At 35.7% G+C, this 17,284-nt stretch overlaps 1 protein-coding gene across 1 annotated transcript in view; it reads right to left on the bottom strand.

The window, feature by feature from the left end:
• Window positions 1-2,951: 2,951 nt before the first annotated feature.
• Window positions 2,952-17,284, bottom strand: part of LOC145667880 (pancreatic lipase-related protein 2-like) — a 65,552-nt gene continuing 51,219 nt past the window's right edge. Inside the window, exons 8-9 of the mRNA XM_081735310.1 lie at window positions 13,249-13,367; window positions 2,952-3,019 (exon numbers count right to left, since the gene is read on the bottom strand). Of these exons, the coding sequence (XP_081591436.1) occupies window positions 2,952-3,019; window positions 13,249-13,367 (187 nt within the window). The remainder of the gene's footprint in view (window positions 3,020-13,248; window positions 13,368-17,284) is intronic.

Genomic DNA, 17,284 nt, shown 5'->3' with positions numbered 1-17,284 from the left:
CTAATATTCGTATTTCCACCCTACTCTTTACTACAGTTTTTCTTATAGCCTTCTCGTATATCGAGTGCGATATTCTCTGTTCCTTCTTGTAGTGACTTGATTTCTTCTATGTGTCTACACACTCATTATTGTGTTAATGGAATAGTTTATCAAAGGAGTGTCAAGAAAATAGCATAGAATGCACTTAGAGTACAAATCAGCATCGCAACCTTTATTTTTTAATAGAATTATTATCTGTTTCATATTGTTCACTAAAAACGCCTTTTCTATTGTCCTACGAAGTGCAAGACCTCCTTTATTTTTTCTCACTAACTAATCACACGAAAACTATGAAACTTGTGTCACTTCTCGACGTAATCTTCCTACAGCCGTACACATTTTTCATAACATCGACGTCATGGTTCCATGGCAGCAACGAATCATGACGAATTTAGGAGTCTGTTTTGAACACTGGGAAATCGCTAATGTAATAGAAGCGAGCAAACTAGTGCTTCGTTTCAGAATTGAACAATGATATTCATGTCTCACCCATTTTCACAATCGAAGAAAAAAGGATTCATACCGTCATCATGCGTCAACATTGCCTAACAACATGCCACTCGCGCAACCTTGTGGTTGTCTGTCAGCATTCGTGACACCCACCTAGAGGACACTTTTCGAATTTTTCAGGTCTTTATGCAGGACTGTGTGCACAGATCCCACGAAAATACCAAGTTTGCAGGTGATGTGTTCCACACTCATTCAGCGATTCTCGAAAACAACTCTCCCCACTCGTTCGATCATGTTGTCAGACCGGTTTGTGTGAGTCAGAGATTTTCTTGGTTTGTGATTGCCTTCTGCCTTCGTTCTTTGTCCTACCTTCTTTGAACTGTCGCACCTACAAACGCACATTAAACACATCCGTGACACCATCATCTCATATCTTACTCATCTGGCGATGAATTTTAACCGATGTCACATCACGACAATTTAGTAAACGAATGATTACACCTTGTTCTTGTAATGAAAACGTTGCCATTTTACAAGTATCGTAAATATCAAAAAACGATCATTGCTCTCACCGTTGCCGCTAGAGTTCTGTGTGCTGCTATCTTTGTCACTGTTACTCTTTTCAAAATCAGTTAAGGTAAACTCTTGCTTTAATCATTCTTACAATATCAATGTCTTTTATTAATATCTTATGAACTTCACCTTTACAACTTATAACATTTCTGTTCACTACTCCTCTTCAAAAACACCGTACTTTTCAGGATAGTCTTATTACACACTTGAATATTAACATCCACTTTCTCTGACTTTACTCTGTCTAAAACCGTACAACATTATTCTGACTTAAAATCTAAACTAACTACAATCAACTTGAATCCCTCCAAACCACATAAACAACTTGTCTTCTTGTCTTCTTTCACCAACTATCGGTGTTTTAAATAGAAGCATCAGCATTATTCGCCAAGTATGCTATAAATGTATGAAAATTGAAATGTTTATCTTGTAATTGTAACTATTTTTGCAAATGGCGTGTGCCGCCATTTGCATTTTTTCTGGTCGACTTCCAAGTCGTATTTCCTGTAACATATAGTATTTTGTATTATTTAATTATTAATTGTTCGTCAAGTATGTTGAGGTATGTGAAGAGATATTATGTCAAATCCAGGTAATAATTGAAATGTCTTAATTTGGTTTTAATGTAGTCCAAATCGGGAAGGAGTTCCAGTAGGAGGAAGAGGGCTAGTTACCCAGTTGATCGGGGTGAAAATATTGAATAAAGTGAAATATAGATGAAATGAATGTGTGTAAAGTAATTGTAACTGTGTAAAAAAGTTTTCGTGTTAAAATGTGATGAGTGTAAATGATGTATGATAAATATTTTTCACTTTATCCACTTCCTCTTCATCAGCTCACTATCTGCGATGTTAACACTTTCACTATCTCCCCAACCAACAAAAACCCATAAACAACTTACTTGATATATTCCAAATTATATAGCAACCATTTTCACTTCTTCTTCTACCTTTCTCTTTTTTCGGTACAGTACAAACATTAAAGTACTTTCCGCCCTAAAGTTTTACTCAAGCATATCCTCATTCCGTGCCCTAAGCCTCATTCTATCTTATACCCCTAACAGTCACACATTGACAACAAGTTCTCATGTATTTCAAAACAAACTGCACGTTTCTATCTGTTACCATTCCTGGTAAAAAAAAAAAAAAATGAGATGTTATAACTTTAATGCACCTCATAAATATCTTTTATAGAAACCATAAATGTTTACAAAACAGTATACCTTGTGAAAATTTTGGGATTACGGCACTCTTGGTAACCGTAGACTTCTCTCAAGAGCCATCGTTGTTGCTCGGTAGATTCTGTTCTGTCAAAAATTATACTTCTATTTATTTATACATATTTCTGGGCATTACGGGCATGTATGATCTTAAACCTGTCACGTATGATGAAAGATGTGCCTGGTTCCGGCATTTACCAGGTAGGAATGAGAATAATCCAGCGAAACCTCACTCAGGTTGGACGACCTGAAAAAGCTGTTACATCTTATCGACTGAGTGTCCCTACTCGGAATCGAACCTAGGACCGCTCGCACCAAAGGCGTGAGCGTTGCGGGGCCACAAATCATACTTCGAACTCACAAGATTGAAATGAAACGAGGTATCTTGATGTAAATTTCTTAAATTGTTACAAATTTTGTAGTAATTGCCACTTAATTATGAAATCAATCATGTATTATCACTTACTTTGGACATACTTTCTTCCTTTGATGATTAACCTTGCTCTTGTGGTAATTTTAACAAAAGAAATATTATACTTTTGATAATTTTACGTTAATTTGTTTGTAATTATCGGAACATTTTTAATCCTTCTTATTGTATTAAATAAAACTATAAATTAGAACTTCTAACAACTTTATTTTATTTTCAAAATACAATATTCAATTATCTTTAACCATCCATTATCATAGCGCTTTGCAACTGTTCCATCATAATGGCATCTGTTTCTGGTTCCTCTCCTGAAAAGGAAGATTACAGATAAAGTCATAAAAATGCCTCATCCATATATTCTCTATTTTATCAGCGTAGATTGATACCAAATACTGTGTTTTATAATTTTTAGAACTTTACTAATGCATATTATTTATCAGAGCCAAATTAATACCTTCTTGGACTTTCGGCAGGAAAGCTCAGGCACATATGTATCTTATTTCATAATGTTCAGTAATATAATATTAATAATATCTTGAAATTTCTTCTATTGATGAATGTAAAAATAATGTTGAAAACTAAAGTAACATATAAGTTCCTCATAGCAAAATTAACATTATAAAATGACTGTTCTATATTTTGATGCACTGTACAAATATTTTTTTAAGGGAGGATGAACTTCGCTCATATGTGCACCCAGCCATAAGTCTCTCTCTTGCATATAGAGAGTAAGTCAAACTGAATGTAGCAAACCAATTTCCCCTCAGGTATGTATTGGGGGAACAAAGATATAAGGACCAAAAATGAAGACCGCCGCAGACAGGCTGATAAAAATCTGTGCAAAGCAAGTGCAACTGCCCTCAGACCCTCCAAAGTGCTTTTGAGGCAAACTCGTGAATATTTCCAATGGCAAAATGGGTCGAATACATATTGGATACATATTGGAAACCGAAGCAACTTTAGTAGAAAACAAGTGTTGATATAAGGAACCGTTTCCAAAATGGCTGCCAAAAATGGGTCGTGTTTCACATAAACTTGCATTGTTCGTAGTAAGAAAACGACATCGTGCTCTACTATCGTAGTAAAAGGCACTTCGTTGTACATTCTCCTGTAACAAGTGACTTCTAATGAATTATCTGTGTCACTGTTGCCATAAGCTGTGATCAGAGTTTGAGAGCATTATGATGTGCCATGGTGCATGAAATACTAGGAAGTATAACAGTGAGAATTCGTGAAGTATCACGACCACAAAGTAACTATCAATACTAAATGCAGTGTAACTATCACTGGTTTGTTCTCGTTGAGTGTTAATGGCTGTCCCATTGCCTAACTGCTTTGTGGGGTTGGTAGGGACTTAAAGTAGAAGTCGCAATAAGGTGTATGGAATGTACTGGTGCATTCACATTGCAGAGGAATACATTACGTATATGTGGAAAAGCGAAACGCAGTAGCAAGCAACATGGATGTCTACGAGCACTATGGTGAAGAGTATCGCATGAAAGGAAAGAGACACACAATTGTATCGATTTTGCACTCCAATTTCGTGTGTACTATCAGTATTAGTGTGGCAACGTACGAATAGGACAATGACTGTGATTGATCACCATGTCAATATAATGTTAGTGTTAGGTGAATGTAGACAAAACTCTCCAGCACGGATGTTTGGAACACGCTACTCGTAACGCCAACAACCTTCTTATATGACATTTATACACTTGGAGAAATGTCTGTAGTAACATGGTAGTACTGTCTGAAGATGGGATTCGGGTCTTACTTATCTACAACTCATAGAGAACGTGCAACAGCACATTTGGCAGCAGTAAATATGAACCTCATGTAAGTGATAGAAACCTGAATCAGGACATTGGATTTAGTGAAAACTCTGTAGTGCGTATTTTACACCAGTACAAGTTGTACCCATATCGTCTCATATTTCATAAGGAATTATCAGTAGATGTTTTCTATGCTAGAGTACAATTTTATGTATGGTTGAAAAGTATGGAAAAAACAGAGCGAAACTTCTTGTCCACCATATTTAGTGTGAAATTACATTTACGAATATAGGACACGTAAACCGACATAATATCCATTATTGGACCAGGGACATCCACTACGGCAGCGACTAGTTCCACATCAGCATAAATGGCCTCTCAATGTATGATGTGGCATACTGGGTGACAATGTTATTGAGACACATCTCTTTGGTTGGGATACTTGTAATATGTATGCCGTTTTTATCAGTGATACGTTACCACCATTGTTAATAAACACTTCTCTCGACGAAAGTATGTGGCATCAACATCGCGGTGCTCCCGCACATACCGCGTGCTAGATTAGTACTCTATTGAACCACGTATGCCTGATTTTTAGGTTTGGCGTGAAGGCCTATTCACTGACCTCCACGATCTCGTGACTTAACTCCACTTGTTTTTTTAATTCCTTTAGGTTTTCGCCAAAGATCATGTCATGTTAACAATACCGATAACCATTGCTGATATGAAGGTGCGTATTTGACGTGATGTTCTTCGCATCAGTCTCCACAAAGATGCTATATGATGTGTGTGCATCCCTACGGCACAACTTACGGAGGTGTGTGGAGTAGAATCGAAGACACATTGAGCATCATTTGTGACATAGTGTGTTATTTAGTTATTTTGTTTTACATACCTTAGCATTTTATTTTCTTTCATCATATGCCGTTTGCCTACTTCAAGTTTTGTTCAATTGATTTATCTCCCACTTTATTTCTATTACGGATCATCCAAGATTATCTGGAACAGAATCCATTTTTGGCAGTCATTTTGGAAACAGTTCCCCATATCGACACTTGTTTCCTACCAAGTTGTTTCGTTTCCTAATATGCATTGAACATTCTATCACTCTACCCATGTTGCTATTTGAACATTTCAAAATATTCCCTAGGACACTTTGATAAAGGCAATGGAGGAACTGCTTTTCACAGACTTTTATCGGCCTCTTTGCACTTATTTTTGGTTCTTATCACTTTGTTTCCTCCATGCATACTTAATGGAAAATTGACTTGTAATACTCAATTTGCCTCATTCTATATATACTTTAATACGAGCAATTCTTGCTTGCTTGTAAAACGTCTAAATATTTTTATGAAACATTTCTGAAAATCATCTCCATATTTGATGACCTTTCGAGACTTTTGCTTCGTCCTAGGAATAAGAATGTCATTTCCTCACGAATAGCTAAATGTTTCAAGAAACAAAAAAATGTATGATTCTAATGATATAAATTATATAGAAGGAAGGCATTGTCATAACTTGTTTTTAACTCAAATAAATGTGCTTTCTTAGTTTGGCTAAAGGCAATAGAAGCTGTCCGCTGCTTCTCTCTTTATGGCTACTTGAAAACATTTAGAGGGGGAATTATCGCTGCCAAAGAAGTTCTTCTCCAAGGGAAATAAATATTTGTCAAGGAGGAATCCACTGCATTACCCGTTATTTCGCACATTGATTTGATGTGACAAAATTATTTTATTAGGTTATCAAAATTAATATAGCATTTTGTAATACCATGTTTAATGCTTGTGAAACGGAGGTGGTTCAATCATGATTGTGATATGCTGTTTCTTAGTTTATTTATTTTTAAATAATTTTATTTCAGAAAATGGACCTCATTGGAAACATTAGTAACCACCATTGAGAGATAAATCCAATGCAGAATATCATGTCTTCCATAAAAGTGAGTGACTTTTAACTTAATTAGTAGTAACTATATACCACTTTCAGTAGTAGTATTTGTTTAACCTGGCCTTTTTAGTAACAGGAGTTCCAAAACAACTATCGACAAAACTAAAATAAGGTTCTTATAGCTATTCTAAGATATTTCCCTACACTATTTTCATAAAATAATTCGCATCAATTAATGTTCGAGTTATTCATATTTAAACGTTTCCACATCGAAAGTTTAAAATTTCTTTAGTTCATCTACTAAATGAGTGAGTCTCGTTTCAATCTTACAGAATTTGAAATAACGAGAAAGTTACTGTGGTTAATTGAGATATGTTTAAATGAATCCCAAAGTAAAGTTCGAGTAGGAAAATTCTTGTCCACGAGCTTTTAAGTCAAGAATGGCCTGAAACAAGAAGGTACTTTATCACTATTATATTTAACTTCATTCTGGAATATGCTGTAAGGAAAATCAAAGACAGGAACCAGGGCCTAGAACTGAATGGTATTCACAAGGTTATGGCGTATTCTGATAATTTATAAACGCTTGCAGAGACATCAGTTTAGAAATAAATGCAGAGAAATCTAAATACATGGAAGTTCGCCGGGTTCGTAATACTGCAAATTATGGATGCGATGAAATATCAAAGAATACTTTTGATAAAGTGGATACTTTCAAATATCTAGGATCAATGTTAACAGACCAAAACGATATTCACGAAAAAAATAAATGTCGACTTAAAGCAGGAATGTTAGTACTAGGTTCAACATCTTTTTTCGTCGCTAATTATGTCGAGGAATTTGAAGCTTAAAATATATAAAACGATAATCTTATCTGTTGTCGTGTATGGTTGCTAAACATGATCACTTACTATGAGGAAAGAACATAGAGTGAAAATATTTGAGAACACGATCCTCAGACGAATATTCGAACCCAAGAGAAACGGAAATTAGGAATGGTGGAAACTTCATAACGAGAAATTGCATAGTTTATACCTTTTATTGAACACTGTTAAAAGCATCAAGTCCAGAAGGCTGAGGTGGGCAGGTCATGCATCCAGAATGGAAGAAAGTAAGAACGCTTTCCAAGTTTAAACTGGAAATCCAATCGAGAAACGACCATCAGGAAGACCTAGGTGCAGATGGGAGGACAATATTCAGATTGATCTCGCAGAAATAGGAATATAATATAGAAACTGCATCTAGTTGGTTAAGAACAAAAGTCAACGGAGAGCTTTTGCGAACGCGGCATTGAACCTCCGGCTTCTATAGGCCACAAAGTTAATTATTTGTCACTTTCGATTGTAATAGAGAAATTAAATCAGAGATGAAACACATCCTTGCGTTACTGAATCCATATTTAAAAAAATGATTGCCTTTAAATCTATTTCCGTTTTAATCACCATGCTTTTAGTGTAATAGCCGGAAATCTTAGATTGCCACTCCTCTCCCACTTTGAACAGAGAGAAAAGATGTGAAAACTCATTCTTGGGTCCCTGAATCTGTATTTAGAAAAACAAAAAAGTTTTTCGATATTTCTTACTGTTTTCGGGTAGGAACAGTACAGAGAAAATAAACGTATGTGGCGTACGTAAAACGTAGGTTACATGCGAAAATTCTGTAGCTTTTGTACTTACTGTACAATTATAGATAAGATCCTGCGGCAGACGTATAACAGAAAACGTATGTTTTATAATATTTTTCGTATAAGTGTTCCATCTATACGTACTTTCCATATGAAAGAAAAAACTATATATAGACAGTAATGATCTCACATACAGATGGATGCATATATCATGTAGCTGACGTATGTAACAAACATATGTAATATACGAAAGAATGTTAGATATCAGACATCATTCAGCGGCATAATGTAACATCTAATTAGAAAAAAAGCAGTACGTATGTAGCATATGGATAACGTATGCTTCCTACAAATTTTCGTAGTACAAACATATGGATTATGTATATTTGTACAGTATACCGCTGTCCGGATAACGAATTTTTCTTAGTGTATTGAAACACGAAGTTTCAGTGACTTTCAACAGCTACTGACTTCGGTAGAGTATTGCGGATGGCGATTGTATGTTCTCTTGAGACGCTGAATCGATTGGAAGAAAATATATAAATAAATAAATAAATAAAACGTTTATCGCGATCTACTATCATTTTTGTTCTACGGCGATCAACATCAAAACCGGAAACGGTCGATTTCTATCACTTCCGGTTTGAGTAGATGGTTTAACGGAGAAAATAGAGCTATTCTTCGGACACTGAATCGATTGCACAAAATAATTCTTGATACCTCTTACCGTTTCCGCCCTATGGAATTTATATTGAAACCGAAAGATCTCAGTAAATTTCAACCACTTCCAGTTTTGGTAGATTGTTGATAGTAATAATGGTATGTTGGCTTGGCACGTTCAATCGATTGCAATAAATAAATAAATAAATTATACACTTGTCACTATTTATTAGGATTTTCGTTCTATTTCGAACTTTATTAGAACTGGAAATGCTTGATTTCTAGTTTGAACAGAAGATTAATGGAGGATTTGGAATCGATTCTTGGGATGCTGAATCGATTGCAGAAAACCACTTCTCGATATCTCGAATCGTTTTTGCTCTGATATCTATCGACAAACGGACAGACTTAACTGTTCTATAGGACTTCCGACACTTAGCATACTTTGGAAGTCTAATAATATTACTTAACACCGGCTTGTATATCTTAATACATTGTATTAAGTAAAATGCAATATATACTTCATAATCTATGTAAATATAAATGAAAGTGACTATGTTTGTGATTTAATCATTTTTAAACACTTTACACCGAGAAAAAAAAATTGTAGGTGGCGTACTTAAAAAGATAGGTTACATGCGTAATTCCTGTAGTTTTTGGACTTAACGTACAGCAGACGTATAACTGAAAACGCGTGTTTTATAATACTTTCTGTATAAGTGTTCCATCTATACGTACTTTCTGTATGAAACAATGTAGGCGGTCAGGATCTCACATACAAATGGACGTATATAACATACAGCTGACGCAGGTAACATAAATATATGCATGTGATATACGGAAAACTGTTAGATGTCAGACATCCTGCATCGGCATGATGTAACATCTAACAAGTAAGGGACAATATGGTTGTCGCGCAAATCAGATGCAGACATACGCCATCTGATTGAGCATGAAAAGATATGGAGAACACAGAAATTTAAGGTGCTAAGGGCCATAGGGAGCGGAGCGAGGAAAGAGGAAACATTGAATGTCGGCAAAATTGAAGAAAGTCAGGAATGACGGGAAAAGTTAATTTCGTGCAAACAGGGAAAGAAAGTCAACCAAAAGAACGAAACTAAACATAACAAGGGCATCAAGGACGAAGAAAGATCATAATCAGGGTTGCCATCCGGACCGCAATGTTGCCAGCGCTGCATAACATTGATATGAAAGATATAGCACAGTATAGCAATTCATGCACAAGGAAAGATATTAGTAACACAAAAGACAATTGAAAAGACTGTACACGTGCGTAAAAAGGTTTAACGTAGTCGTGAGTGAATATTACACCCGCGTGAATACAAATGGAGGAAAATAGAGAACAGTGCGCAGCATTTGTAGTTTAATTGCAGTTGACGTGAAGATCACGAATGAATGCGTGGTCAACACACAAACATTTCTCGCAGTGAACACAGCGGATGAAAGAAAGCTGGTCACACGCGTCTTTATATTCAAGGGGTCCCGGGTTCGACTCCCGGTGGGGACACAAAAGGTTCGGATCCCACGTTAAACTGTAGCTCCCGTCCTTTATACGTCATTATTATCCCATGGAAGGCAATAGCAAACCATGGGTTCATCCAGCCCAGGGACCTTCAGGTCAAAACCTGCCTTCGGGCAGAACACCGATCATCATCATCATCATCATGGAACGATGCTCCCAAACACTTTCGTTTCTGTGTTATCATGTGTACCCCCTTCACTTTCATATCTATATTTGTTCTCCCTCATGTACATTATTCACTCACGACTATCGTTAAACCTTTTTACGCACGTGTACAGTCTTTTCAATTGTCTTTTGTGTTACTAATATTTTTCCTTGTGCATGAATTGCTATACTGTGCTATACCTTCCATATCAATGTTAGGCAGCACTGGCAACACTGCGGTCCGGATGGCAACCCTGATTATGATCTTTCTTCGTCCTTGATGCCTTTGTTATGTTTAGTTTCGTTCTTTAGGTTGACTTTCTTTCCCTGTTTGCAAGAAATTAACTTTTCCCGTCATTCCTGACTTTCTTCAATTTTGCCGACATTCAATGTTTCCTCTTTCCTTGCTCCGCTCCCTATGGCTCTTAGCACCTTAAATTTCTGTGTTCTCCATATCTTTTCATGCTCAATCAGATGGCGTATGTCTGCATCTGATTTGCGCGACAACCATATGGTCCCTTACTTGTAAGGACAGTGCCTATGTAGCATACGGATAACGTATGCTCCGTACTGATTTCTATAATAAGCAAGAGGATTCCGTATATTTGTATATACAATATACCGCTGTCCGGAGAACGGATTTTTCTCTGTGTACAAATCTTGATCAAAATTTCAACATTGATTATGTTTGGGCCTGAGATGTATTTTATCATTTCACTATATTACTATCGAATCCATAGTTTTCGGGATCACTGAGATGAGCAGTGACAATTCCAATGTCGTTTAAAAACAAATTCAGCCTCGCAACTTCGAGGAGGTATATAAATGATCTAAAATGACTGATATTAGTGCCGAATCCATAGTTTTTGTGCTCGTTGAGATGAAGTGTCATTTCCGATGCCATCTAAATCCACATTCAGCTCCACAACTTGGGGAAGCGGGGAGATATATAAAAATGATTGAAAATGACCGATATTACTGTCGAATCCATAGTTTTCTGGGTCGCTGAGAACAGTGACAGTTCTGATGCTGTTAAAATCCAATTTCAGCCCTTTATGCCCAAAATGAAAAGTATTCTCCCTGCGCAAAAACGGCATTCTGCTAGTAATGTAATATGTATAATTAACTCAGTGGTGATACAAACCATTGCTGAAACTTTTTTCTTTTCTACAGAGGAGTTTCCCAATATCTACAGAAATATGGGATGATTTATAGATTTTTGTAAAAAAAAAAAAAAAAAAATGTTTAGCTTTCTCATATTCTTAGCACCGGAGCGGCAACTTAGGAGAAACAAAGTCTGCCTGCATTATATCTCAATACAACACTGATCAGAATAAAATAAAAATTTATCGAATGGAATTGAGACAAAATGTAATTCAAAAATCAAATTATTCGAGTCCTGTCGAGAAATTTGAAGCTTAAAATATATAAAACAATAATAATTTCTGTTGTGCTGTATCGTTGAGAATCATGGTCGCTTCCTCTGAGGGAAGAACGTGTGGTCGTTCAACGTACAAGGCCGTTCAACGAGCACATTGCCTGGTAACGAGAGGAGCACCCGCGTCTTTTACCTGCAAAATATTTTTGATGAAACTAGTTGATGGAATCTAGGGATGCAATTAGAAACGAAACACTTCGTTCGACTTTCGAGAATATATTTGCGAATTATACATTTACAAAGTTAAGGAATGATATTCTGAAAAAAGGAAAAGAAAAAAAATAATAGTCAGCTACTTAACTTTCGGAAACTGCTGGGTTAATAGTCCACTTTCATTCTGTTGGTTGTAACATTTTCACACACAAGTTCAGCACTGTCGAGCTACTTAACTTTCGGAAACTGCTGGGTTAATAGTCCACTTTCATTCTGTTGGTTGTAACATTTTCACACACAAGTTCAGCACTGTCGAGCTACTTAACTTTCGGAAACTGCTGGGTTAATAGTCCACTTTCATTCTGTTGGTTATAACATTTTCACACACAAGTTCAGCACTGCCACTTTGCAATAACACATTCCAAACTAGGATCTTCTACGGGCCGCCTCCTCCGCTGCTGCCTGCCGGACTCGAACCAAAACGAAGAAAGAAGGGCGAGTCATCCTTGGACTGCACTATATAGGTAGTAGACAGCACGTGGCTAGGAGTGTTGCCAGATCCCACGCCGAGAACGTGTGGTACCAGCTCCTACCACAAACGTAGGCTGAAAGTATTCGAGAATAAAATCCTGAGACGAATATTTTGACCCAAGAGGAACGGAAATAGGAAATGGTGGAAACTTCATAACGAAGAATTGCATAATTTATACCGTTTACTAAACATTAGGGTCATTATTCTAGGAGGCTCAGGTGGACAGGTCATGTAGCCAGAATGGAAGAATGTGGGAACGCTTCCAACGGTTTAACTGGAAGTCCAATCGGAAAAAGATCATTAATAAGGTGGCGTGGGAGACCCGGGTTTGATTCCCGGCGGGTGCCGTCTCATATAGCCTCGCTGCTGAAAGGGACGTTAAACCCAAAATCAAATCAACTCAACCATTACTAAGACATAGGCACAGATGGGGATAATATTAAGACGGATCTCATAGGAATACGAATAGAAAGTAGACACTTTATCCAATTGGCTAAGAATAGAAATCAGTGGAGAGTTTTTGTGAACATTTTCATAGATTAAGTCAGTTAGATTACTCAGATAATCAAATAAATAATTTATCTTGTATAGGAATACAAAATATTTTGTTGGTACTGATATAAATACGATAACTACAAGAGTGAAAAACTTAGAACGCGCTTATTGTACTTTTCTTTTGAATCTCATGTGTGCAAATAACTTTACCATTCCTTTTCGATAACTGTGTTACACGTTGCTTGCTGTATAAACAGAACTTTCTTCTGAAATAAAGCAAAATACTTACTGCAGAATGGGCGAATGTCAAACGTATCGATGTAGAAAGTTCCTCGAGCAGGAAACTGTGAAGTGCTTAGTCCCATTGGAGTGCAATCCTCCAACTTGCACTTACCCCCACGAATAGAGCTATAAAATAATATAATAGAATCAGTATTAAGAATCAAAGAGTGTGCTGAAGCGAGTCACATCAAGCGAATCAAGTCTTCGCTAGGACTTATCAAAGAAAATAATAATTTCCGAATAAAAAAAAGTTGCCTTGACACTTACAAGGGGAAGTGTCACTCACCGATTTGAATGAAACTTTGCATACTTGTAGAACATCAAAAAATGATCGATACTTTTTCTTTTTCTTTTTCTTTTTTTTTTTTTTTGTTTCGGCAATGGCGCGGGTGTAAGGGTAGAAACCACCCTTTGAACGGTAGGGGTGGTCTCCAAGCATAGACAGAAAACAATCAGTTAATGTAGAAGAAAACATACTACCAGGGGAGTTTTAGAACAGCTGATGCAGAACTGACGTCAAAATTACAAAATTCAAAATGGCGGACCTAGTATAGTGATTACAATTACAAAATGTCTTCTGGTTTGAAATGCTCTGTAGTCAGGCAAGAACAATCATAGTTGGCAGGGGTTACTGCTAGAAGATTGCTGACCGATTTGAAACTCCTTCCTATTCTTATTTTAACGGGATACTTGATTAAACTGTGTCTCTCCACCTCTCACTATTCGGGGTGCTTATTTATAGTGAGCCCCTCGTCTCTCATTATTCGGGGTGCTTATTAAAAGTGAGCCCCTCGCTTCTCACTACGTCAGAATTTCCTTTATCCTGAATTGTGGTTTTTACTCTTAAACCCGCGCATTGCCGAAATAAAAAATACGTATTGATTATTTTTTCGATGTTTTACAAGTATGCAAAGTTTTATTCAAATCAGTGAGTGACAATTCTGTAAATCTCCTTGTTAGTCTATTATCTGCAAATACTTTATTGTTATTATTATTTGTAATACACACACATACACATATTATATATATATATATATATATATATATATATATATATATATATATATATATATATATATATATATATATATATATATATATATATATATATATATATTCAAGGTGTAACATAAATGCATTGCCAAAAGTGACGAGGTGATTCCGGACATCCAAATAAGTAAAAATGTTCCTATAAACATGGGTCCGATGCCGCTTCGTTTCCGAGATACAGTGTATTCAAATGTCGAGTTCATCCAATGGCTCACTATAGAAAAGTGAATGAAAATGTTCAATGTCAAAGGAATAATACAATCAAGTGGAATTATGCCTGTGCAAATACATTTACACTAACATAGAGAATGAAACTAATCAACATTTGAGGTTATTGGGTTGACAGTGTTGCCAACCTGCTACGTTTCTTGTAATACATTTCCTCACTATTTTTACGAGCACTGTCTTCCGAAGTTTATTTGTGGTATAAACGAACGCTGTGGCCCCCTATCGAATATCTTTGAAAAAATGCAATAGTTGTGATGTATGAACCGTTGTTTACTACAGTGAGCCGTTAATCGACTTCACACTTGGACGCCTTGTCTTTCGAAATCGCAGTGGAATCTACCAGTTGCTTAGGAATGTTCTGATGTCAGCAATAACATGCTAACGTGTGGACGTTTGGTGTTATTTGAAAACAACACTTTGTACCAGGTCGGCAACACTGACAAACCAGTTGATTAGTTTCATTCTCGATGTTAGTGTAAATGTACTTGCACAAGCATAATTCCACTTGATTGTATTATTCCTGTAATATTGAACATTTCCATTCACTTTTCCATACTAAGCCATTGGAGAGACTCGACATTTGGACAGCCTGTATCTCGGAAACGAAGCTATATCGACCCCATGTTCATAGGAACATTTTTACTTACTGGATGTCCGAAATCACCTCATCACTTTTGGCCATGCATTTATGTTACACCCTGTATATATATATATATATATATATTTACAAATTAGAAATGAATTAGGATACCAAGAAATTAAAACAATAATACAAAATGACCAAAAATTCGAAATACTTAATATACTATCCAGATATATTTTACGCGAATTATTGAAGGACAGACAAGATGAAAGAAGAAGTATATAATGAATTTTCAGACTCGAAAATGTTTTATGAATTTAAATCTTTAAAACAAAAACAAATCTTATAAAAAAAATATAAGCTTTGATGAGTGCAAATAATGTGAAACCTCACGCTGTACTGTACAGTGAATATTTTCTATTATATTTGCTTTAATATGATTTGTTTCCAGAAGAGAAAACGAGCAAATCTTGCAAAATGGAAAATACAAATAAAAATAAATTTTAAAATGTATATATATATATATATATATATATATATATATATATATATATATATATATATATATATATATGAAATTAGAAAATCCGGTGATTCGATTTTCTCATCGCAAAATACATAGGTAGAAGAAATCCGCAAACTTTTCTCGAGGTGGAAATCTCACAGAAGAAAAAAAAATACGTAAAACAAGAAAGTGAGAACGGAAATCAAACCAATTATGTTTATGATTTTTTTGTTACTCTTTCCTCCTTTTTGGGATCAAAATGTCCAATATATTTCAGTTAAAAAGTTTCTTGTAGGTCTTATATCTGTAGAACTACATACAATATAGCCAAACTCAAACTATCACTTAACTCACAAGGGACATGTTTCGGTTCGAACGCGAGGATCAATATAACACTTGGTAGATATATACAGGACTAAGTACTGACCACTGTATGGTATGTCATTCCTATGCAAAACACGTTTTTCGCCGATAGCGCCACCTATCCTTCGAAACACTAGCAGTCAGTTTCCACGGTGTAGGTGGTGAGTGAAGATCAGTCAGGTGCGTCAGTGCGTGGTAGTAAGCTCGAATTAGTGTTAGGTGTGGTACTCAGTGTGGAAAAAAATGGGGCGGGTTGCTGGCATTAACCACCTTCATGTAGTTGAACTGTTAAAAGGCGAACTAAAGCGCAGGTTTAAGAATCAAACGTCAGTTGGAGCGGACGATGAGTCATTTGCGACATTTTGGTGCAATTTAATTATCAATGAGTACGAAAATAAATTAGGAATGATCCACACATCGACACTCGACAGAGATAATAAAGAAAATGCCACGGCATAGAAAGATATCTATGATAGCAGTCTGAGCGGGATGAAGACAGCAGTCCAGAGCGGGAACCGAGAAATGAAACTCCAAACAGTGAAATGTGAAATAATCAGATTATTTAATAAAGGTCGTAATCGTTCGTGAAATAATGAGTAGAGAGGGAATGGGGATTCTGCAGACAAATTTATTATTAGCCCATTTTAACTATATGTCACCCTATCATCTCTAATAACTTCTAATCTACTCCCTAATAATTTTTAGCGCACTTCCTATCCCAAATAACTTCTATCACATCTCAAATAACTTCTATCTTACTCATAATAACTTCTAATGCATTCTATCACTAAATTTAGTTACAAAAAATCACTAAATCTGGTTACAAAAAATCACTAAATCAAGTTACAAAAACAAAAAACCACTAAATCTAGTTACAAAAATCTGGTTATAACCGGTTTTGACTTCAGAAATCATTAAATTTGGTTACAAAAAATCATTAAATCTAGTTACAAAAACAAAAAAATCACTGAATCTAGTTACAAAAAACCACTAAATTTAGTAAAAATAAAATTACAAAAACACTTTTATGATTTTACCATAAAAGTTAACTAAATTCTACATAATTACATAATAGTTACAAATTAGTATATTGATAGTTACAAGTTCGGATATTGATAATGGAATCTTCTGCTAACCTCGTTCTCTATAGGAAACAATGACTTCTTAAACTCTGTCCACTGATCATAATTCAAGCTGAATAGACAGCCATTAATATCAAAAACTACTTGAACTTCGGTTTGCACATTTTTTACAATTACATTGAAATTATTAGTAAGTATAAATTTCTTTTGAGGATCCATTCTATTCACTCCA

The sequence above is a fragment of the Thermobia domestica genome, chromosome 13 (genome assembly GCF_964235325.1).
Source record: "Thermobia domestica chromosome 13, izTheDome1.hap1.1, whole genome shotgun sequence".
In the NCBI taxonomy this organism is placed as follows: Eukaryota; Metazoa; Arthropoda; class Insecta; order Zygentoma; family Lepismatidae; genus Thermobia; species Thermobia domestica.
This window is presented reverse-complemented; position numbering and strand designations above follow the sequence as displayed.